Source organism: Oncorhynchus keta, chromosome 16 (genome assembly GCF_023373465.1).
Source record: "Oncorhynchus keta strain PuntledgeMale-10-30-2019 chromosome 16, Oket_V2, whole genome shotgun sequence".
Classification (NCBI taxonomy): domain Eukaryota; kingdom Metazoa; phylum Chordata; class Actinopteri; order Salmoniformes; family Salmonidae; genus Oncorhynchus; species Oncorhynchus keta.
In genome coordinates, this window is record NC_068436.1 from 20,327,055 (window position 1) to 20,352,144 (window position 25,090).

A 25,090-nucleotide genomic window follows, 5' to 3' on the forward strand; every position below is an offset into this window, starting at 1 on the left:
TCCTTGTTGGAATACGCTTTTTTGGATAACAATTTTAAGGGTGAAAGAGTTGAGGTGTCAAGCAAATCTCTTTTGTGGAGGCGGTGAAGAACATTGAAGGGGCCACAGTTCGGAAGAAGATGCACCACAACCAGCTGCAAATGTTATACTTCAATCAAGTGATCTGGATACACTTATTGTGGAAAAAGGTGGATTTTGTAGAATGTATCGCCACTGTTATTAAATGTCCTCCACAAGTGTCCAAGAAGTTGGACATCATTATATCCGCAGCCGATACGTTTTGGGTCTCCTTGCAGTGCAAGGACTACTGTCGCCTGAAATGTCCCGCAATCACATGATCCTTCTGGGCCAGTGTAGGGATACCTGTTGAAATATATTATTATTATCCACCTGCACAGTAGGTGGCGGAATGCACATATAATTGTTGCGAAAACCATTATAACAAAGAAGAAGGTACATTTGACAACTATTTTATGTAGCTCCACCTGAGGCTTCTCGACAGCGGGAGAAATGGTAGGTTGATAATATTTCTATTTTGTAAGTCATGTGTAACATTCTTTATGAGTCCATTTTTATTTATCCCAACGAAACGTGAAGATAATAACCTGATTTTCAACTTCTTTCTAATAAAGTAAAGTAAAAACATAAACACCCAACTAGGCCCACTATGGCCACAAAGTCTACAAAAGGTTCTCTTTTACACGCGGTCAGACGCTGAGATGTGTTTTGTTAAGCCGATATATTATATTCATCCTAAAATAATACATGGTTATATTGAAAGAAACAATAGTGTTAGTGTATTTCTTGCTAACTTTGATAGGCGGTCATGTCATTGAGTGCTCTATAGGCCTTATTGAGTTCAATTACATTTTTGGTGTCCGAAAACCCATCAGATTTGAAGGAAAAATATGTAGCCGAAGTCAGGCGACTTAAGGATACAAATTCATTGTTTTTATTAATTATGACAAATGTTAAGAAACTGTTGAACAATGTAGTGACTTTTGAAATAAGTTACACGTTGGCTGACATTGTTTTAGCTACACTATCCTTACGAACCACATAGCATATCATTACAGCAGTACGTTAGTTGGCTACAAATGTATTCATTTTTTATTTAGCCGTTATTTAACTAGACAAGTTAGTTAAGAACAAATCCTTATTTACAATAACGGCATACCCCGGCCAAACCCTAACGACGCTGGGCCAATTGTGCGCTGCCCTATGGGACTCCCAATCACGGCCGGTTGTGATACAGCCTGTAATCAAACCAGGGTCTGTAGTGATGCCTCTAGCACTGAGATGCAGTGACTTAGACCGCTGCGTCACTCGGGAGCCCCCTCAAATACGTTCAATTTGACAGTAAATTGACTATACGCGGGTTGGTATAATTTGTGGAACGTTCCAACAGGAATCTGTTCCAAAAACTTTAATAAGTACACGGTTGTCAACAAACAACATGTTCAAAGTAGCATGGTCAATTCACGTAGCTAATTAGCTGGCGAATAGGCATCAACTCGCCACGTAGCTTATTGTTTGTTTGTCCATAGGCGACCAGAGTGAGGAAATACTTTTTTCAGAATAAAGGTGGTGAGTGAAAAACTTAATGAAGCCCAGTCCCCACCCGGTATTTTATTTTGCCGATATACAACTTTATATGCGTTGTTTGTTGGTAACCTTGTTATTTACAAAGTTTTGGAACAGATTCCTGTTGTAACGTCCCAGAAACTATACCCACCCCTATAAGCTATCTAACTACCCAACATTCATTGGCTTGATTACTCGCATCATGCTTAGCTAAATTAAGTGGTATAGTCTTTGCACGTTCTCAATAGACATTGTTAATTCGGGTGTGTTTGTAAATTCGCCCTGGCTATCTACTCTGATTTCAGAGCACTCTCCTCTGAGTGTGCCTGAGCGCAGAATAACTGATTAATTTACGAACGCTGAACACCCCTTGAATATGGCCGGTGTAAGTAAACCTAGGCGAAAAGGCGTTATTAAATTGTTGCCAGCAGCACAGCTACAGTCACCAATGAGTTGGATAACATGAAAACAGCCTAACCAGCTCAGCTCGAGTGAATAAAATGGCCAGAGTGAGGTGCTCTCTCATTTGTGTCTGGGAGTAGCTACTGTAGCAAGCTAGCCAACGTTAGTCAGTTAGCTTGGGAGCTTGACTTCCGTTGTGAGGCCAGAACGCTTTGATCAACCCTACTACTCCCTGGCCAGAGCGTCCAGTGTGCGCTCTGAACTCTCCGGAAGCGATACGCTCTGAATTTACAAATGGACAATCGAAATTTGGCACTCCAGATTAAATTTACGAACACACCCTAAGTAAGTATTATACAGTATGTTAGTATGCGGCACTGGTTCCCAAACTTTTTATAGTCCTGTACCCCTTCAAACATTCAACCTCCAGCTGTACCCCCTCTAGCACCAGGGTCAGTGCACTCTCAAATGTTGCTATTTGCCATCATTGTAAGCCTGCCACACACACGCTCTATACTATACATTTATTAAACATAAGAATGAGTGTGAGTTTTGCCACATCCCGACTCGTGGGAAGTGACAAAGAGCTCTTACAGGACCAGGGAATAAATAATAATAAATAATTTTGCTCTTTATTTAACCATCTTACATATGAAACCTTATTTGTTCATCAAATTGTACAAAAAATACATCATCCACATAGGCCAGTCATGTGAGAAACTCGTCATCATGCAAGAGGTCAGACAATGAAAATTATGGTCATTAAAGAAAACTTTAAGCTCGTCTCTCAATTAAAAAAAAACGTGTCCCTTGATAACCAGGGCACTTCTGTATGTTGTAAAAGCGTTACATGGTCGCTGCCCATATCATTGCATAGTGCAGAAAATACACGAGAGTTCAGGGGCCTTGCTTTAACAAAGTTAGCCATTTTCACTGTAGTGTCCAAAATGTCTTTCAAGCTGTCAATCATTCCCTTGGCAGCAAGAGCCTCTCAGTGGATGCTGCAGTGTCCCCAAGAGCCTCTCGGTGGATGCTGCAGTGTCCCCAAGAGCCTCTCGGTGGATGCTGCAGTGTCCCCAAGAGCCTCTCGGTGGATGCTGCAGTGTCCCCAAGAGCCTCTCGGTGGATGCTGCAGTGTCCCCAAGAGCCTCTCGGTGGATGCTGCAGTGTCCCCAAGAGCCTCTCGGTGGATGCTGCAGTGTACCCAAGAGCCTCTCGGTGGATGCTGCAGTGTACCCAAGTGGCGTCGGGAGCAACTGCTTGCACGCACGCTACCAATCCACTGTCTCCCTGTCCAATTGATGTCACAAAGCTGTCCGGTACTTAAAAGTATCCTCTCCTGGTTTCCAGTGGTTTGCAGAAGAGGATGTCTTCCTTAATTGACCCCCATAAACATAATGGACATCTACCAGGAGCTGTGCCAGGCCACCACGTCTGTTGACTCATCCAGCTGTAACAGACATATACCAGGAGCTGTGCCGGGCCACCACGTCTGTTGACTCATCCAGCTGTAACAGACATATACCAGGAGCTGTGCCAGGCCACCACGTCTGTTGACTCATCCAGCTGTAACAGACATATACCAGGAGCTGTGCCAGGCCACCACGTCTGTTGACTCATCCAGCTGTAACAGACATATACCAGGAGCTGTGCCAGGCCACCACGTCTGTTGACTCATCCAGCTGTAACAGACATATACCAGGAGCTGTGCCAGGCCACCACGTCTGTTGACTCATCCAGCTGTAACAGACATATACCAGGAGCTGTGCCAGGCCACCACGTCTGTTGACTCATCCAGCTGTAACAGACATATACCAGGAGCTGTGCCAGGCCACCACGTCTGTTGACTCATCCAGCTGTAACAGACATATACCAGGAGCTGTGCCAGGCCACCACGTCTGTTGACTCATCCAGCTGTAACAGACATATACCAGGAGCTGTGCCAGGCCACCACGTCTGTTGACTCATCCAGCTGTAACAGACATATACCAGGAGCTGTGCCAGGCCACCACGTCTGTTGACTCATCCAGCTGTAACAGACATATACCAGGAGCTGTGCCAGGCCACCACGTCTGTTGACTCATCCAGCTGTAACTCATAGAATTCACTGATGCGTCGTGAAACAGTTTGTTGTTTGATGAAGTCATTGTCTGTATAGTTTTTTGGGCCTTTTCCCCAGCATTGTCCCGGCCATATCCGCTGCAGCAGGAAGAATTTAAGTCCTTAACAATAGTTTGGCAACGGACTGTTAGTGGAATTCCGCGAGAGAGGAACGGTTAATGTAATTGAATGTTCATTATTTCACTAGGCTACATTTATTTGACATTGTGTTATTTCGCTGAACACTAGATGGTTTCATTTTATTTTTGGCAGTGAACCGAAGCTATTCAGGTGAGGGAAAACACCACCCAAATGTATAGCCCTATTGGAACGTCTAAATCGACAGTTTGAAAATGTGAAACACATTTTTATTTGGCATAACCCCGACGGCATTGCTCGTATCCCAGTTTGGGAATAGCCTGTATGGGGTATTCAAACGCAGCACAGGATTGACTTTTTGTAGCAGGTTGATTAGGAGAAATTATGCAGCAAGTTAGGACAATTAACATAGTAGGTTAGGATAATCGGGTTAAGGTTAGGAAAAGGGTTAGGGTTAACTTAAATGCAAAAAGAAATCAACGTCTGACGTCAGTTAGACATCAACTGTATCCCGTCTAGCCATGACCAGGTTCAGGCAGATGGGTGTCCAACCTAAGCCTGGGTCATTTCTACAATACGGTGTGTTTTCTGCCCCCAGAAAATATAACTTCTTGTTAGTTTAAATGTGGATTCCAAAAGTCTTTAAATATGAGGTCCGGTGTCCTTAACTCATATATGGCTCTTTAAGGGGAATATTTTGTATTTTGAACACTTTTCTTCAGTGGATGTAGTTGTTTTTAACATGTGTTAATTGCTGGGATGAATAATACACATGTTTTTGTAATTTTACTGTCAATAAAGTCTGTTTTTCTCTCTCTCATTATTCCTTCACCAGTGCTGCCCCCTCCTGGTGAATCCATGTCCTGCTGCTGACATCAGTATTTGACATAAGTATTTGTGTCTCTGGGCTGTAGTCGTCCTCAGTGGCTGACAGGACCACAGACATTCAGAGTGACCTGGGGTGTGACGGTGAAACAAGCTCAAGAGTGAAAGGTGGGCATCATCTTAAAATAAGCAGTCTCAAACCTGATGAAAAGTACCAGTTCAACATGGCTACAGAGGGAGAAGATGGAAGACAAAGCAGATGGATCTCAGCATCCCTATCCACAGGTACAGTACGCCTCAGCATCCCTATCCACAGGTATAGTAGGCTAACTTGTGTTTTTATCCAGACTACATCAGTCATTCATTACTAGAGACATGTTTGGACTGTCAAAAACAGCACAACCTCTATTCTAAACAAATATTGATTTTTGTTTCAGTGGTCCCACCCAAAGTTTTAAAGATAGACCATTTGGAAGAGACCTCCTTCACTCTCCACTGGTCCAAGGCTGAAGGGATGGAGAAAGTCCCACAGCGCTTCTTCATATCCAACTGCATCCCAGGAACATTCCCCCTCACAGACGTTACTGACGACTGCCACAAAACCTTCTCAAACCTGCATCCTGGCACCGAGTACACTGTTAGTGTTGCAACTGTGCTGAGCAATGGGGAACAGAGTGAACCTGTCTCTACAACAGTCTGCACTAGTAAGAGATCTTCCCCTAATTACAGCTCATCATCTCTTTACCACTAAAGCCTCTCTCCAACCTTTTATCCAGTCGCTCCTTTCTGGAGAGGTTCCCATTGCTTGGAAGGCAGCCACGCTTTGTCCTTTATTTAAAGGAGATCTAGCTGATCCTAACTGTTATAGGCCTATTTCTATTTTGTGCTGTTTATCAGAAGTGTTGGAAAAACTTGTCAATAATCAGCTTACTGACTTTCTTGATGTCTGTAGTATCCTCTGGTATGCAATCTGCTTTCCGCTCAGGTTATAGATGTGTCACTGCAACCTTAATGATCTCACCATTGCCCTTGATTCTAAGCAATGTTGTGCAGCCATCTTTTTGACTTGGCCAAAGCTTTTTGATACGGTAGACCATTCCATTCTTGTGGGCCGGCTAAGGAGTATTGGTGTCTCCGAGGGGTCTTTGGCCTGGTTTGCTAACTACCTCTCTCAAAGAGTGCAGTGTATGAAGTCAGAACAGCTTTCTCTACCCTTAACCTTGTTCTGAACATCTCCAAAACAAAGGTCATGTGTTTTGAGAAGAAGAATGCCCCTCTCCCCACAGGTGTCAAGCTCTAAACCCTCAAAGGTAGTAGTCACCTCATACAAGTCCTTAGGAGTATGGCTAGCTGGTATACTGTCTTTCTCTCAGCACATATCAAAGCTGCAGGCTAAAGTTAAATCTAGACTTGGTTAAAGCTAGACTTAGTTTCCTCTGTCGTAATCGCTCCTCTTTCACCCCAGCTGCCAAACTAACCCTGATTCAGATGACCATTCTACACATGCTAGATTACAGAGACATAATTTATAGATCGGCAGGCAAGGGTGGTCTCGAGCGGCTAGATATGCTCTACCATTCAGCCATCAGATTTGCCACCAATACTCCTTACAGGACACATCACTGCACTCTATACTCCTCTGTAAACTGGTCATCTCTGTATAGCTGTCTCAATGCTTATTTATAAAACCCTCTTAGACCTCACTCCCCCCTCCCCAGCTGAGATATCTACTGCAGCCCTCATCTTCCACATACAACACCTTTTCGGCCAGTCACATTCTGTTAAAGGTCCCTAAAGCACACACATCCCTGGGTCACTCCTATTTTCAGTTCGCTGCAGCTAGCGACTGGAATGAGCTGCAACACACACTCAAACTGGTATCTTCAATCAAAGACTCAGTCATGGACACTTACTGACAGTTGTGGCTGATTTCTGTGATGTATTGTTGTCTCTACCGTGCCCTTTGTGCTGTTGTCTGTGCCCAATAATGTTTGTACCATGTTGTATTGCTACCATGCTGTGTTGCCATGTGTTGCTGCTTTGCTATGTTGTCTTAGGTCTCTCTTTATGCAGTGTTGTCTCTCTTTATGTAGTGTTGTGGTGTCTCTCAACGTGGTGTCTCTTGTGTGTGTTGTCTTATATAAATATATTTTTATCCCAGCCACCCGCAGAAGGCGTTTGCTTTTTAGTAGGCCGCCATTGTAAATAAGAATGTTTTAACTAAGTTGCCTAGTTAATCAAATTAAAAATAAACGAACTACAACCATTTTGTTACATTACAAATATACATTTTGTTGCTTCTGTTCTGTTTCTAGCTTATTTCTTCCCATATCAAAAGCCCTGGATTTATTCTACTTTTCCATCTGGAAGGATATAAACATTTAAATGAAACATTTAATAAAATGACTAGAACGTTACCGGTGGAAAAGTAGAGTGATGTTGCGGTGACCATGAAATTGTTAAATCTATACCAAGAGTTAGACGTGTCCATCCCAGTATACAGCTACATTCTCATATAGTACACGTTTCTAATTTTGTCAGTCGTTTTCATTTCGAGTTAGTGTACTTTTAGCTAGCTAACGTTACGTATGATCTGTGTGTAGTTATAATATTCGTATATCAGAGCCTTTGCTGATTATAGCTAGTTATGAACCTGGTTGGTTAGCTATCTGCAGATTCATGCAGGGTAGTAACGTCATGAGTTGGGGTTATGGTTCATTCTTTAGCTAGCTACATGTCTTAGATACGAATGACTCCACTATGCAAGTAACCATTTAAATAGAATATTCATGTCACTGCGACAACCCAACTGTTGATAGATGTAGCTGGTAAATTCCCTCTAGCTGTCTACTCTGATTTCAGAGCACTCTCGTCTGTGTGCCAGAGGCCAGAATAACTGACCAATTACGAACGCTCTACACTTGTTGAATGTGTCGGTAAACGTTGGTCATTTAAACATATAATTAAATTGTTACCAGCAGCACAGTTACAGTCACCAACGTTCTGGATAACATAAAAACAGCCTAACCTGCTGCTAGTGTTAGGATTGTGTCAATTCGAATCTGGTATCAGGATAAATATGACAATGAGTCACCGATTGTATACTATGTATTTTTTATTAGCTAAGCAATAAGTGGTAAATGCAATTTTTGCGAGTGAAATGGTCACAGTGAGGTGTTCTCTCATTAATATCTGAATGTAGCTCCTAAGCTAGCCAACGTTAGCCAGTTAGCTTGGGTGCTTGACTGCTGTTGTTAGGTCAGAACGCTTGGATCAATCCTACTTTAGGGCCATAGCTTCCAGTGTGCGCTCTGAATTTACAAACGGACATTCTGGCAACGCTCTGAGTTTACGAACACCCAGAGCACACTCTGGCACTCTAGATAAAATTTGCGAACACACTGTATTATAAACCAGCCTTTAGTCTTGAAATGGTTAGTACATGGCCTCACATGTTAATCCCTAAAAGAGATGGGCGGGGCTAAAGCTTAAGAGGGGTGAACAATGCTGAATGGGTGTAGACAAAGAAGAGCTCTCCAGTAGGTGTACCAAAGCATTCAAAGGCCATTTTCTCAAAAGTGAGGTTACGAGTTGATCAACTTTCAAAGCAGAATTACTTTCCCATTGTTCCTCAACTGTAGTGTATGCTATACCATTTTTGTAGCTCTGAGTCTCTAATTTTATCCAATGTAAAAAAACACAATTAAAAATGTTGCATCGAGCTTGTCGGTCACATATTACCGGCAGTCATGGGTCATGACCTCAGTAAAATTCCACATGACTACTGAGTTAATCTCCTTTTATGCACTCTACATGCTTTGGTAGTACCTAACTTGCTAACTACCAGCAGGTCCTAATGGCTTGGTACTCAGGGCTCTATTGTCCCTGTAACCTCTCTGACATCAATGCAATTGAAAATCACATCAAACACTTAAACAGTATGTGCTTTTAAAACTCACTGTGATGATCAGGTTAAAGACAGTTTCAACTGAACTTCTGAACTTCTGAGTGGAAAACATAGTAGTTGTGGATGTTGTTTCAAAATGAAACACAACGAAATGAATAGCCCTTTCTAAGGTGATGATTCATTCAAAACACCCATGAGCATAAGAGCTTATGTATAGGCCTATATGAGCCCAAGCCCCCAAAAATAAAACTGAATTAAAATAATGATTTGAGTCCTACTATAAAATTATATGAAATAATTGCACGGGAAACATATCTTGTCAGGGTAGGGTAGCCTAGTGGTTAGAGTGTTGGCCTAGTAACCAGAAGGTTGCAAGTTCAAATCCCCGAGCTGACAAGGTCTGTCATTCTGCCCCTGAACAGGCAGTTAACCCACTGTTCCTAGACCATCATTGAAAATAAGAATTTGTTCTTAACTGACTTGCCTGGTTAAATAAAGGTCAAATAAACATCCATACCCACACACTCAGGCAGTTAAATAAAGGTCAAATAAACATCCATACCCACACACGCAGGCAGTTAAATAAAGGTCAAATAAACATCCATACCCACACACGCAGGCAGTTAAATAAAGGTCAAATAAACATCCATACCCACACATGCAGGCAGTTAAATAAAGGTCAAATAAACATCCATACCCACACACGCAGGCAGGTAAATAAAGGTCAAATAAACATCCATACCCACACACGCAGGCAGTTAAAGGTCAAATAAACATCCATACCCACACACGCAGGCAGTTAAAGGTCAAATAAACATCCATACCCACACACGCAGGCAGTTAAATAAAGGTCAAATAAACATCCATACCCACACACGCAGGCAGGTAAATAAAGGTCAAATAAACATCCATACCCACACACGCAGGCAGTTAAAGGTCAAATAAACATCCATACCCACACACGCAGGCAGTTAAAGGTCAAATAAACATCCATACCCACACACGCAGGCAGGTAAATAAAGGTCAAATAAACATCCCATACCCACACACGCAGGCAGTTAAATAAAGGTCAAATAAACATCCATACCCACACACGCAGGCAGGTAAATAAAGGTCAAATAAACATCCATACCCACACACGCAGGCAGTTAAAGGTCAAATAAACATCCATACCCACACACGCAGGCAGTTAAAGGTCAAATAAACATCCATACCCACACACGCAGGCAGTTAAAGGTCAAATAAACATCCATACCCACACACGCAGGCAGGTAAATAAAGGTCAAATAAACATCCATACCCACACACGCAGGCAGTTAAATAAAGGTCAAATAAACATCCATACCCACACACGCAGGCAGTTAAATAAAGGTCAAATAAATACAAATGGTGCGTAGGCAGATAATATACAGTTTGCCAACTCCCTGTTCTTCTGAAATACATTTTCTTCATTTTATGTTTATTTAGTCCTGCTTAAAATACAACATTGATTTATTGTGATGATTAAATTATTTATTACACTTAAAAATGTAGATGCTCCAATGGCACGCATCAGCGGCTTGTAGGTGTTGAGGCCTGGAGATGTTAAACGTGTTTACCATAAAAGTGAAATTAATATCCCAGGGGTTTATTTTCATAAATCACTGGAAACAAACGGTTATTAGAGACAGGTTTCTATTTGAGCCAGCAGTCTATTTCATTAATGCACACACCTTTTGCTCATTTGCATAGTTAATTGTTTCATTCCAGCATTCACTTCCAGCATTTTAATAAATGCACTAATGTGGTATAATTTACCCGTCACATGTATTTTGTCTTAGTATGCCTTTATTTCAAATAAAAAAAATACTTCCTTGACAGAATAATCTCTTCTTTGACTGTGCATTTTCGGCAGCTGATTTCCTGGGGTCTGTACTCCCGAACTTCACTGTTTTTGTGCTTGCCAGTTAGCAGTGGTCAGCTGTTAACAGCCCATGGCTAGCAGTTTCTTACTGGCAAATTATTCAGGAATTATTTAATGTATCGAATCAAACATTAAACCTTGTAAATAATTCATGAATTCACGGTCAATTGCCATGAGACCGGCTGTATATTGCATGACAATAACCAGCTGACTAAATGTCATGACCTCCACAGCTCTAGATAAAACATCTTCTTAAAACATTATGGCAATCCTTAGTGCAACACCTAGCAGCCTAATCAAGAGATGTTGGCCTTTTGTGGAGGCTGAAAGAGGCATAGTTCAGACATTATCTGAGAGGAAGTTATGTATCTCTTTATTGAAAGAGACAACTTTTACATTTTTCAGATTATTTAACTTTTGAGAAATGTTAAGTGGGACATCTGTTAAACATTTAATTACATTTGAGTGTACAACACATTTTGCCCCCAGAACAGCCTCAATCCATCAGGGCATGGACTTTACTAGGTGTTGAAAGCGTTCTACAGGGATTCTGGCCCATGTTGACTCCAATTCTTGTCACAGTTGTCAAGTTGGCTGGATGTCCTTTGGGTGGTGGAACATTCTTGATACACATGGGAAACTGTTGAGCGTGAAAAACCCAGCAGCGTTGCAGTTCTTGACCCAAACTTATGCTCTTGGCACATACCATACCCTGTTCAAAGGCACTTCAATATTTCTGTCTTGCCCATTCACCCTCTGAATGGCACACATACAAAATCCTTCTTTATCCCGTTTCCTCTCCTTCATCTACACTGATTGAAGTGGATTTAAAAAGTGACATTAATAAGGGATCATAACTTTATTCTGGATTCACCTGGTCAGTCTGTCATGAAAAGAGCAGGTATCCTTAATGTGTTGTACACTCAGTGTTTATCTGGAGTTAAGCTGTAACCCTGACAATGTGTTTATTTTCCCTTAGTACTTCCTGCTCCAGACCAGCTGACTGTTGACTCAGTGGACACCACATCAGCTGCTGTTAGCTGGATCCAGCCACCGGGATTGGACCAAACCCAACATCATTACCAGATCTCCTATCGCTGTTCAGGGACAGAACCACACATCACTACCACATCTTCACCCAGCATCACTCTCTCTGACCTGAAACCTGCTACTGAATACTCTGTCACTGTCTGCGCTGTGCTGGAAAATGGAAAGCAAAGTCAACTGGTGTTAACGACCCTCACCACAGGTAACTACCCTACTTAAGTACAGTGCCTTGCGAAAGTATTCGGCCCCCTTGAACTTTGCGACCTTTTGCCACATTTCAGGCTTCAAACATAAAGATATAAAACTGTATTTTTTGTGAAGAATCAACAACAAGTGGGACACAATCATGAAGTGGAACGACATTTATTGGATATTTCAAACTTTTTTAACAAATCAAAAACTGAAAAATTGGGCGTGCAAAATTATTCAGCCCCTTAAGTTAACACTTTGTAGCGCCACCTTTTGCTGCGATTACAGCTGTAAGTCGCTTGGGGTATGTCTCTATCAGTTTTGCACATCGAGAGACTGAAATTTTTCCCATTCCTCCTTGCATAACAGCTCGAGCTCAGTGAGGTTGGATGGAGAGCATTTGTGAACAGCAGTTTTCAGTTCTTTCCACATATTCTCGATTGGATTCAGGTCTGAACTTTGACTTGGCCATTCTAACACCTGGATATGTTTATTTTTGAACCATTCCATTGTAGATTTTGCTTTATGTTTTGGATCATTGTCTTGTTGGAAGACAAATCTCCGTCCCAGTCTCAGGTCTTTTGCCGACTCCATCAGGTTTTCTTCCAGAATGGTCCTGTATTTGGCTCCATCCATCTTCCCATCAATTTTAACCATCTTCCCTGTCCCTGCTGAAGAAAAGCAGGCCCAATCCATGATGCTGCCACCACCATGTTTGACAGTGGGGATGGTGTGTTCAAGGTCTAAATTTTACGCCAAACATAACGTTTTGCATTGTTGCCAAAAAGTTCAATTTTGGTTTCATCTGACCAGAGCACCTTCTTCCACATGTTTGGTGTGTCTCCCAGGTGGCTTGTGGCAAACTTTAAACAACACTTTTTATGGATATCTTTAAGAAATGGCTTTCTTCTTACCACTCTTCCATAAAGGCCAGATTTGTGCAATATACGACTGATTGTTGTCCTATGGACAGAGTCTCTCCCCTCAGCTGTAGATCTCTGCAGTTCCTCCAGAGTGATCATGGGCCTCTTGGCTGCATCTCTGATCAGTCTTCTCCTTGTATGAGCTGAAAGTTTAGAAGGACGGCCAGTTCTTGGTAGATTTGCAGTGGTCTGATACTCCTTCCATTTCAATATTATCGCTTGCACAGTGCTCCTTGGGATGTTTAAAGCTTGGGAAATCTTTTTGTATCCAAATCCGGCTTTAAACTTCTTCACAACATTATCTCGGACCTGCCTTGTGTGTTCCTTGTTCTTCATGATGCTCTCTGCGGTTTTAACGGACCTCTGAGACTATCACAGTGCAGGTGCATTTATACGGAGACTTGATTACACACAGGTGGATTGTAGTTATCATCATTAGTCATTTAGGTCAACATTGGATCACTCAGAGATCCTCACTGAACTTCTGGAGAGAGTTTGCTGCACTGAAAGTAAAGGGGCTGAATAATTTTGCACGCCCAATTTTTCAGTTTTTGATTTGTTAAAAAAGTTTGAAATATCCAATAAATGTCGTTCCACTTCATGATTGTGTCCCACTTGTTGTTGATTCTTCACAAAAAATACAGTTTTATATCTTTATGTTTGAAGCCTGAAATGTGGCAAAAGGTCGCAAAGTTCAAGGGGGCCGAATACTTTCGCAAGGCACTGTATTAGTTCTGGTTATTAAAAGGACTATATGTGATTTCCCCAGATCTCAAAATGCAGTTTGGTGCTGAAAACAATGAATGTTTATAATATCTGAGTTCATGCTTTATTCCATTTCTGTGAGTCATCAGTGGTGGTGTCAGAGTCCTTCAAGAACAGTGGGTTTGGAGTCAGGTGCAGAGAGCAGAGGGTTCGAATAAATGTGTATTTTTTTATTACCGGGAAAAAACGGTCACGGCAAAAACACAAGGCACAGGACCATACACAGGACCATACACAGGACCATACACAGGACCATACACAGGACCATACACAGGCCCATACACAGGCCCATACACAGGCCCATACACAGGCCCATACACAGGCCCATACACAGGACCATACACAGGACCATACACAGGACCATAAACAGGACCATACACAGGCCCATACACAGGACCCAAAACTGTCTGGAGAAAGAAAACCCAAAGGAACATCCACAAACTAACAGCATAGCAATCCCGCACAAACCTAGGCGGGCCTAACAGGCAAATAGACAAACATCAAGAAACACAGAAAGGAACAGGTGCAACTAATAAGACTAAACTAACAGAAAAGGAAAAAGGGATCGGTGGTGGCTAGTAGACCAGCGACGACGACCCTTGAGCACCGCCCCAACAGGCAGGGGAGCCACCTTCGGTGGGAGTCGTGACAGGTTGAAAAGTAACCAATTGTCATACTTGAGTAAAAGTAAAGATAATGACTCAAGTAAAGGTGAAAGTCTCGCAGTAAAATACTACTTGAGTAAAGTCTAAAAGTATTTGGTTTTAAATATACTCAAGTATCAAAGTAAAAGTATAAATCATTTCACATTCCTTATATTAAGCAAACCAGATGGAACCATTTTTTATATATATATATATTTTATTATTTTTTACAGATAGCCAGGGGCACACTCCAACACTCAGACATCATTTACAAAGTAAGCATTTGAGTTTGGGGTGTCCATAGATCAGACGCAGTAGGTATGATCACTTGATAAGTGTGTGAATTACAATATTTTCCTGTACTTCTAAGTATTCGAAATGTAACGAGTACTTTTGTGTATCAGGGAAAATGTATGGAGTAAAAAGTATGTTATTTTCTTAAGGAATGTAGTGAAGTAAAAGTAGTCAAACATAAATAGTAAAGTACAGATACCTTAACTACTTTAGTACTTTCAAGTATTTTTTTATTTAAGTACGTTACACCACTTTGAGTCATTATGTCAAGGAGTTGATCTGCTTGCTTTAACTTTATCAAAGTACAGCGTAAAACACTTGTTATTGTGGAGAGTATTTATAATCACGGCATTCTTTTCATTTATATGAATTAATGAATATAAATCAAATCAGTTTATTTGTCACGTGCGCCGAATACAACAGTGAAATGCTTACTTACAAGCCCTTAACCAACAGTGACATTTTAAGTAAAAAATAGATATTAGGTAAACAATAGATTAGACATTTTTTATCTGTCATCTGCCAACTTAATGATGCTGTTGGTGACGTGCCTGGCCATGTGAACAGGGAACAGGGAGTACAGGAGGGGACTGAGCACGCACCCCTGAGGGGCTCCAGTGTTGAGGATCAGCGTGGCAGATGTGTTGCTACCTACCCTCACCACCTGGGGGAGGGGGCGTCAGGAAGTCCAGGCGTGGGAAGAAATGGTGCCGGAATAGCAGAAACACTTCATTTTTGTTACAAATCAGCTTCTGTTGTGACTTCTGCTTTAGCTTATTTCTTCCCATATCAAAAGGAATTGCAAGCTGGCTTGTTCTATTTTTTTTTAACTACTATTCTACTTTTCCTATTGTAGTCTATTTCTGGAGTTAAACGATAACACTGACAATTATGTATTTTCTCTTAGTACTTCCTGCTCCAGACCAGCTGACTGTTGACTCAGTGGACACCACATTAGCTGCTGTTAGCTGGAACCAGCCACCAGGATTGGACCAAACCCAACATCAGTACCAGATCTCCTACCACTGTCCAGGGACAGAACCACACATCACCACCACGTCTTCACACAGCATCACTCTCTCTGACCTCCAAGGTGGTACTCAGTACTCTGTCACTGTCTGCACTGTGCTGGAAAATGGAAAGCAAAGTGAACTGGTGTCAATAACCTTCACCACAAGTAAGGAAGTCAAATACGTCAAGTTTGTCACCAGACATAATATTTATCAAACCTTAACTAGTTATTAAAATAACTATGAACTAATCATAATGGATGTGTCAGCATGGGATGTTAAGGTCCGGTATTTTTCCTGATGAGAAATATATGATGGTGATTTTCCCCAGATCTCAACATGCAGTTTGGTGCTGAAATTAATACAAGTTTTTTTATAGTGTCTGAATTCTTGCTTTCTTCCATTAGTGTGAGTCATTATGTCAAGGAGTTGATCTGCCTCTGCTTACTATAACTTTATCAGTAGTGCAGTGTTAAACACTTGTTATTGTGGAGAGGATTTAGAACTGCAGTGTTTTTGTTTTGTTGCCATGGTGACAACAATGTAGCAATGGCACAGTGAAGTTGATAAATGTATATACCGGATTATTTTTTTTTCATATCTAACCTCTGTTATGACTTCTGCTTTAGTTTATTTCTTCCCTTCCCATTACCCTCATAAAACTGACCATCCTACCGATCCTTGTCTTCGACGATGTCATTTACAAAATAGCCTCCAACACTCTACTCAGCGGAGGTGGATGCAGTCTATCACAGTGCCATCCGTTTTGTCACTAAAGCCTCATATACTCCCCACCACTGTGACCTGTATGCTCTCGTTGGCTGGTCTTTGCAACATATTCGTCGCCAAAACCACTGGCTCCAGGTCATCTATAACTCTTTGCTAGGTAAAGCTTCGCCTTATCTCAGCTCGCTGGTCACCATAGCAACACCCACCCGTAGCACACGCTTCAGCGGGTGTATTTCACTGGTCACCATAGCAACACCCACCCGTAGCACACGCTTCAGCCGGTGTATTTCACTGGTCACCATAGCAACACCCACCCGTAGCACACGCTTCAGCCGGTGTATTTCACTGGTCACCATAGCAACACCCACCCGTAGCACATGCTTCAGCCGGTGTATTTCACTGGTCACCATAGCAACACCCACCCGTAGCACACGCTTCAGCCGGTGTATTTCACTGGTCACCATAGCAACACCCACCCGTAGCACACGCTTCAGCCGGTGTATTTCACTGGTCACCATAGCAACACCCACCCGTAGCACACGCTTCAGCCGGTGTATTTCACTGGTCACCCCCAAAGCCAACACCTCTTTTTGCTGCCTTGCCTTCCAGTTCTCTGCTGCCAATGACTGGAACGAATTGCAAAAATGACTGAAGTTATATCTCCCTCACTGACTTTAAGCGTCAGCTGTCAGAGCAGCTTATCCATGGCTGCAGCTGTACACAGCCCATCTGTAAATAGCCCATCCAACCAACTACCTACCTCATCCAATATCTGTTTTTGTATTTCTACTTACACATCCTCTTCTGCACATCTATCACTCCTGTGTTAATTCCTCATTTGTAATTACTTCACCACTATTGGCCTATTTATTGCCTTACCTCCTTACTTCATTTGCACACACTGTATACAGATGTTTCTATTGTGTTATTGACTGTATGTTTGTTTTACTCCATGTGTAACTCTGTGTTGTTTTTGTCTTACTGCTCTGCTTTATCTTGGCCAGGTCACAGTTGTAAATGAGAACTTGTTCTCAACCGGCCGACCTGGTTAAATAAAGGTGAAATAAATAAATAAATATCAAAAGGATTTGCAAGCTGACCTTTTCTACTTTTAAGCTACTTTTCTACTATTCTACTTTCCCTCCTGTAATATATTTCTGGAGTTAAACTGTAACATTAACAATAATCTATTTTCTCTTAGTACTTCCTGCTCCAGACCAGCTGACTGTTGACTCAGTGGACACCACATCAGCTGCTGTTAGCTGGAACCAGCCACCAGGATTGGACCACACCCAACATCAGTACCAGATCTCCTACCGCTGTTCAGGGACAGAACCACACATCACTACCACATCTTCACACAGCATCACTCTCTCTGACCTGCAATGTGCTACTCAGTACTCTGTCACTGTCTGCACTGTGCTGGAAAATGGAAAGCAAAGTCAACTGGTGTCCACAACCTTCACCACAAGTAAGGAAGTCCCTACTTAAGTATTGTGCCTGGTGTTAATGTAATGAATGTGTTGCGATGTTCATGCTTGTTTCTGTTCCTGTGAGTCATTATATCAAGGAGTTGATCTGCCTCTGATTGCTTTAACTTTATCAGTAGTACATTATTAAACACTTGTTATTGTGGAGAGGATTTATAATGCATTCAGAAAATATTCAGACACCTTGACTTTTCCACATTTTGTTCCGTTACAACCTTATTCTAAAATGGATCAAATGTGTTTTCTCGTCAATCTACACACAATACCCAATAATGATGAAGTGAAAACAGGTTTAGAAATCGTTGCAAATATATAAAAACAGATACCTTATTTATATAAGTATTCAGATCCTTTGCTATGAGACTCGAAATTGAGCTCAGGTGCCATGAGGTCGAAGGAATTACATTTCTAACGCCAGTGGGACTTTGAGACAATGATCACAATGTCTCCAACGTACAGCGCTCCCGGAGTAATTAGGATGAAGTGCCTTGTTCAAAGGCACAACAGATTTTTCACCTTGTCTGCTCCGGTATTTAAACCAGCAACCTTTCGGTTACTGGCCCAACACTGTAACGTCGAGGCTACCTGCCTCTACCTACAGTACCCTCTGTTAATATTGAGGCTAGCAGCCTCTACCTTAACCCTACCTACAGGCCCTCCGTAGTTATTGGGACAGTGAAGCATGTTTTCTTCTTATGGCTCTATACTCCAAAAGTTTGGATTTTAAATCATGACTATGGGGTTAAAGTGCAAATCGTCATCTTTAATTTGAAGGTATTGTCATCCATATCGGGTTAGAAATAACAGCGTAATGAGTAAAAAAGTTGTGAAAAGTTTAGTATTCTCAGAAAATCAGTCCCGCGATAGAAATCTACGTTTTCACATTCCATTTATTTTAGGGGCAGGAGAATTTGTAACGGTTTTGACTTGAGGTTATTATTTATAGGGGTGCCAGGTAGGTTGTGCCTACCAGAGAAAACATTGGTTTCTCCTTTTAGTTTGGGTGGGAATGAGTCCCATCTGGTCCGTCAAGTCTACACCAATACAAAGGACGTATGTAAAAGTCAGGATGGAAATAAACTTTTCATAAACCCTTAAAACATTGAAAAGAACTTCAAAAACAACTATATTCTGTTGCGTGGGTTGATTTAGCAACAACAATGATTACACACACACATATAATAATATCACAATGAGTTCTGGTTCCTCCAGAAATGTCCTGTACCTTGGGCCTAAAAAGAGTCCAGCCCGGTAAAAGGAGTTCAGTGAACTCAAGTGACTTTTGTCACGCGATGTTTGTCCGTTCATTCGGTGTAGCGTAAACCCAGTACTAAACATACAATCAATATAACAATAATTTTTCCACAGAACTTTAAAGCGTATCAACTCTTACTAAGTCCTCAACTACAACTAACTACATAAATCATCACAGTATACCTCACATCAAAACATGAAATACCGTATACAAAAAGGTTGTAGTCAGTCGGTCAGTCAGACAATCCAATCCGCCAATAGATCTCCAGCGGAGAAAGGCCACGAAGAACACGGCAACAAAACAAACGGAATAGAGAAGCTTCGGAACTGAGGTTGAACACATCCTCATGCACGTCTCCATCACAACCCCACTTTCGCACAGCTGATGCTGGCTATTTAATTGGGAATTAAAGGGAAAGCGCCCTATTGGAAGGAGCTGCACTGAGACGGTTCAGAAAAATTCAGGGCCGTCACAAATTAACGAGGGGAAACTCAAATTAACTTTGAGCTCTTTAATTCACATTTTTACATTGCAAGCACTAAGAATTATTGTTCATGCCACGATCCGGAAAATTGGTTCTGGAATGCATCAGTCCAAAACTGAGAGTTGCCGGATCCTGTTCCCGCGGAATCCGTCTGAAATAAAGCACTGGTGATACAAGTAAAACACATATATTACCAAAGATCTGACTTTAATAACTTGTTATTCAGTACATGTTCAAAGGTGGAAGAGACCCTCCAGAGTTGCTGCAGTGTGTGTTCTACTGGCTGTGATCATAGGCCTGTGGGATTCCTGTAAGTGAACATTGTTTTTTACTAAAACATTTGTAGTCAATGTTGAGACAGTTACACATTTTGATTGACTTTTCCCCTTTACAGATGCAACTTCAGAGCGAGACCAGCTACAGAATAGTCTAACTACCAGGACCACAGAGAGACCAGCTACAGACCAGTTACAACACCCCAACTAAAGAGAGAGACCAGCTACAGATCAGTTACAACACCCTGACTAAAGAGAGAGACCAGCTAAAGAATCGTCTAAATACCAGGACCACAGAAAGAGACCAGCTACAGACCAGTTACAACACCCTGACTAAAGAGAGAGACCAGCTACAGACCAGTTACAACACCCTGACTATAGAGAGAGACCAGCTACAGAGTAGTCTAAATACCAGAACCACTGAAATAGACAAGTTGAAGAAGAGTCTGAACACTACAACTATGGAGCGTGACCAGCTACAGAAGGAGATAGAAAGACTGAACTGGGAGAACAAAGGTAAATGTGTACAAAGGGCCCACCTTTTTATTTGCTTCCTGATCCACAGTTTCTGTAGTTGACCTGTTATCTCACACACAAGCATATTCAATAAGTATTGTCAATGTTATCCATGACCATTAGGACCAGAAACAAATTAAATTGACTGGAGCTGTGTTCTGCCTTTGCGCTCAACACACGCCACAGGAGATCAGAGGTCATCAGAACTACCTAGAACGATTCCCGGGACCACCCATACGTAGAATGTATGCACACATGACTGTAAGTCGCTTTGGATAAAAGCGTCTGCTAAATGGCATATATTATTATATTATTAACTTAGATTGTATTATTTTTTAGGGGGTAGATCATCTTTAATGTTGCAGATTGTGGCTTCCTTCAAAAGGTTGCAAGATCGAATCCCCGAGCTAGCAAGGTAGAAATCTGTCGTTCTGCCCCTGAACAAGGCAGTTAAACCACTGTTCCTAGGCCGTCATTGAAAATAAGAATTTGTTCTTAACTGACTTGCCTAGTTAAATAATTATATATAAAAACATGTAATTGTCTGCACCATTTCCAATCCCCATATATATTTTCTGTAAAGGGTTTTTGTTTATTTGTACTATTTTCTACATCGTAGACTAATAGTGAAGACATCAAAACAATGAAATAACACATATGGAATCAAATAGTAACCAAAAAATGGTTAAACAAATCTAAATATATTTTATATTTGAGATTCTTCAAATAGCAACCCTTTGCCTTGATGACAGCTTTTCACACTTGGCATTCTCTCAACCAGCTTCATGAGGTAGTCACCTGGAATGCATTTCAGTTAACAGGTGTGCCTTCTTAAAAGTGAATTTGTGGAATGTCTTTCCTTATAATGTGTTTGAGCCCATCAGTTGTGTTGTGACAAGGTAGGGGTGGTATACAGGAGATAGCCCAATTTGGTAAAATACAAAGTCCACATTATGGCAAGAACAGTTCAAATAAGCAAAGAGAAACAACATTCCATCATTACTTGAAAGAATCTCAAATATAAAATATATTTTGATTTGGTCAATACCATGTGTTATTTCATAGTTTTGATGTCTTCACTGTTATTCTACAATGTAGAAAATAGTAAAACTAAATATAAACCCTTGAATGAGTAGGTGTGCCCAAACTTTTGACTTGTAGTCCGCATATATATATATTTAAAAATATATATTTTACTTATTAATTCCACATACCCTACCGCCCCGCCCGTCCCTAGTTGTTGTAAACCAACTGAAAACAACACTTAATCTTCTACTTTCAGCTTGTGCATACTATATACATATTATGGACTGAGCATATTTTACAATAATTATAATTTGCTTGTTTTTAGTCCCATCCTTCAGCTCCACTCAACCCCTTCCATCTATATCTGAACACCATCCAGTCCCATTCTTCAGCTCCACTCAACCCCTCCCATCTATATCTGAACACCATCCAGTCCCATTCTTCAGCTCCACTCAACCCCTCCCATCTATATCTGAACACCATCCAGTCCCATTCTTCAGCTCCACTCAACCCCCCCATCTATATCTGAACACCATCCAGTCCCATTCTTCAGCTCCACTCAACCCCTCCCATCTATATCTGAACACCATCCAGTCCCATTCTTCAGCTCCACTCAACCCCTCCCATCTATATCTGAACACCATCCAGTCCCATTCTTCAGCTCCACTCAACCCCTCCCATCTATATCTGAACACCATCCAGTCCCATTCTTCAGCTCCACTCAACCCCTTCCATCTATATCTGAACACCATCCAGTCCCATTCTTCAGCTCCACTCAACCCCTCCCATCTATATCTGAACACCATCCAGTCCCATTCTTCAGCTCCACTCAACCCCTCCCATCTATATCTGAACACCATCCAGTCCCATTCTTCAGCTCCACTCAACCCCTCCCATCTATATCTGAACACCATCCAGTCCCATTCTTCAGCTCCACTCAACCCCTCCCATCTATATCTGAACACCATCCAGTCCCATTCTTCAGCTCCACTCAACCCCTCCCATCTATATCTGAACACCATCCAGTCCCATTCTTCAGCTCCACTCAACCCCTCCCATCTATATCTGAACACCATCCAGTCCCATTCTTCAGCTCCACTCAACCCCTTCCATCTATATCTGAACACCATCCAGTCCCATTCTTCAGCTCCACTCAACCCCTCCCATCTATATCTGAACACCATCCAGTCCCATTCTTCAGCTCCACTCAACCCCTTCCATCTATATCTGAACACCATCCAGTCCCATTCTTCAGCTCCACTCAACCCCTCCCATCTATATCTGAACACCATCCAGTCCCATTCTTCAGCTCCACTCAACCCCTCCCATCTATATCTGAACACCATCCAGTCCCATTCTTCAGCTCCACTCAACCCCTTCCATCTATATCTGAACACCATCCAGTCCCATTCTTCAGCTCCACTCAACCCCTCCCATCTATATCTGAACACCATCCAGTCCCATTCTTCAGCTCCACTCAACCCTCCCATCTATATCTGAACACCATCCAGTCCCATTCTTCAGCTCCACTCAACCCCTCCCATCTATATCTGAACACCATCCAGTTTTGATTCACATTTGTCATATTTTTCAACTGTGCTGTGACGTTTCACAAACATCTGGATCCTTTCTAGTCTCACAGATTCCACATTCTGAAACAATAAAGTAAAAACGTTTTGCTAGGAGTATTATTATAATATTGATCGATTGACTATGGCTTTTTAAATCACCCAGCAGTGCTATCTGCAGAGTTAGCTCCGGGTAAATGTTGCAATTCTTCAGTCATTCATGAACCTGCGACCACAAACAAGCTACATATGGGCAGTACCAAAACAATTGATCTAATGATTCTTTCTCTAAGCAGCAAAATCTGTGGAGCTGGGATGGTTGTATCCCCCATATACAATGCATTCAGGAAGTATTCAGACCCCTTCACTTTTTCCACATTTTATTAAGTTACAGCCTTATTCTAAATTGGACTTTAGAATGGCTATCCTCATCAATCTACACACAATACCCCATAATGACAAAGCCAAACAGTTTTTGTGCAAGTTGAATAAAAAACAGATACCTTGTTTACTTAACCTCTGAAGTATCGGACCTTTTTTCTTTTAACATTTTCGCCTAAAATGACATACCCAAATCTAACTGCCTGTAGCTCAGGACCTGCATATTCTTGATACCATTTGTAAGGAAACACTTTGGAGTTTGTGGAAATGTGAAATTAATGTAGGATAATATTACACATTAGATCTGGTGAAAGAAAAAAAAATATGTTTGTTTTCCATCTTTTATAATGCAAAGAAAGGCAAAAATATGACTACGGAATTTAGATTGTGTCCACTAGATGGCAGCAGTATATGTGCAAAGTTTTAGACTAATCCAATGAACCATTGCATTTCTGTTCAAAATGTTGTATCAAGACTGCCCAAATGTGCCTAATTGGTTTATGAATACATTTTATTTCATAACTGTGCACTCTCCTTAAACAATAGCATGGTATTATTCAGGACCTCAGACTGGGGGCGAAGGTTCACCTTCCAACAGGACAACGACCCTAAGCACACAGCCTAGAAAATGCAGGAGTGGCTACGGGGCAAGTCTCTGAATGTCCTTGAGTGGCCCAGCCAGAGCACGGACTTAAACCTGATCGAACATCTCTGGAGAGACCTGAAAATAGCTTTGCACCGACACTTCCCATCCAACCTGACAGAGCTTGAGAGGATCTGCAGAGAAGAATGGAAGAAACTCGCCAAATACAGGTGTGCCAAGCTTGTAGCGTCAAACCCAAGAAGACTCAACGCTGTAATCACTGCCAAATGTGCTTCAACAAAGTACTGAGTAAACTGTCTTAATACTTATGTAAATGTAATATGAATGTATGCACACATGACTGTAAGTCGCTTTGGATAAAAGCGTCTGCTAAATGGCATATATTATATTATTATTAATATTTCCGTTTTTATTTTTAATACATTTGCAAAAATGTTTTTTTTTTTAACTGTTTTTGCTTTGTCATTATGGGGTATTGTGTGTGGATTGATGACGGGGATTTATTTTTTACATTTAACACTTTCTGAATGCACTGTATATAACCTTCTATTGGTTGCAGAATTGTGTGTAATATTTTTTTTTTAATTAATCCAGGGTCGTTTTGTATATCAGTTCATAAACCATGTACCATGGAATAGGTACATGGAAAATCTCTTCCACAACGTTGGTTTTAATTTAGAGTAGAACAGACATTTCCATATATTTTTGTTAGCTGCATGTGTAACAACTCTACCGGTCCTATTTCTATAACGTAGAAAGATTATAACGCTTTACATAAAAAAATAAAAATCAATTAGTATATTTGAGTTTAACCATAATATTTGGAATAAACTGAAATTGCAACCGACTTTTCATGGCTTGTTTTAAAAATAACGATATTTTGGAGATCATTTCATTTAAAATAACCAAAAGTGAGAGGTTGTAATGTAATGCCATTCTTGAACATGGGGTGAGACATTTTTACTAATTTGCTGGAGAACCACTTCAGATTTAAGTATAACTTTAGTATGACTGAAGCCTTTAGTGAGAGGTTTAATGCTTTTATTATATAAATAGGCCCCTGTCAAAGA

The 25,090-nt window shown here is 41.3% G+C and overlaps 1 protein-coding gene and 1 long non-coding RNA gene across 17 annotated transcripts in view; both read left to right on the forward strand.

Annotated features, from left to right (window-relative positions):
* Positions 1-371: 371 nt before the first annotated feature.
* LOC118379156 (interferon-induced very large GTPase 1-like) overlaps positions 372-25,090 on the forward strand; it is a 77,405-nt gene continuing 52,686 nt past the window's right edge. For 10 of the 15 annotated variants that reach the window (XM_052465001.1, XM_052465012.1, XM_052465007.1 and 7 more), the window contains exons 1-7: positions 415-517; positions 3,196-4,111; positions 5,021-5,295; positions 5,448-5,714; positions 11,800-12,069; positions 15,590-15,859; positions 17,623-17,892. In XM_052465001.1, the coding sequence (XP_052320961.1) occupies positions 5,235-5,295; positions 5,448-5,714; positions 11,800-12,069; positions 15,590-15,859; positions 17,623-17,892 (1,138 nt within the window). In that variant the 5' untranslated portion in view covers positions 415-517; positions 3,196-4,111; positions 5,021-5,234. Of the gene's footprint in view, positions 518-3,195; positions 4,112-5,020; positions 5,296-5,447; positions 5,715-11,799; positions 12,070-15,589; positions 15,860-17,622; positions 17,893-25,090 lie in introns of all 15 variants that reach the window. The other 5 variants (XM_052465004.1, XM_052465006.1, XM_052465003.1 and 2 more) reach the window with 5 other exon arrangements.
* LOC127908042 (uncharacterized) lies at positions 19,658-24,357 on the forward strand. Of its 2 annotated transcripts, XR_008066033.1 has the most exons (3): positions 19,658-19,960; positions 20,045-20,441; positions 23,978-24,357. It is a non-coding gene; the product is annotated as an uncharacterized LOC127908042 (long non-coding RNA). The 2 variants fall into 2 exon arrangements; XR_008066032.1 differs by lacking the exon at positions 23,978-24,357 and having other exon boundaries at positions 20,045-21,028.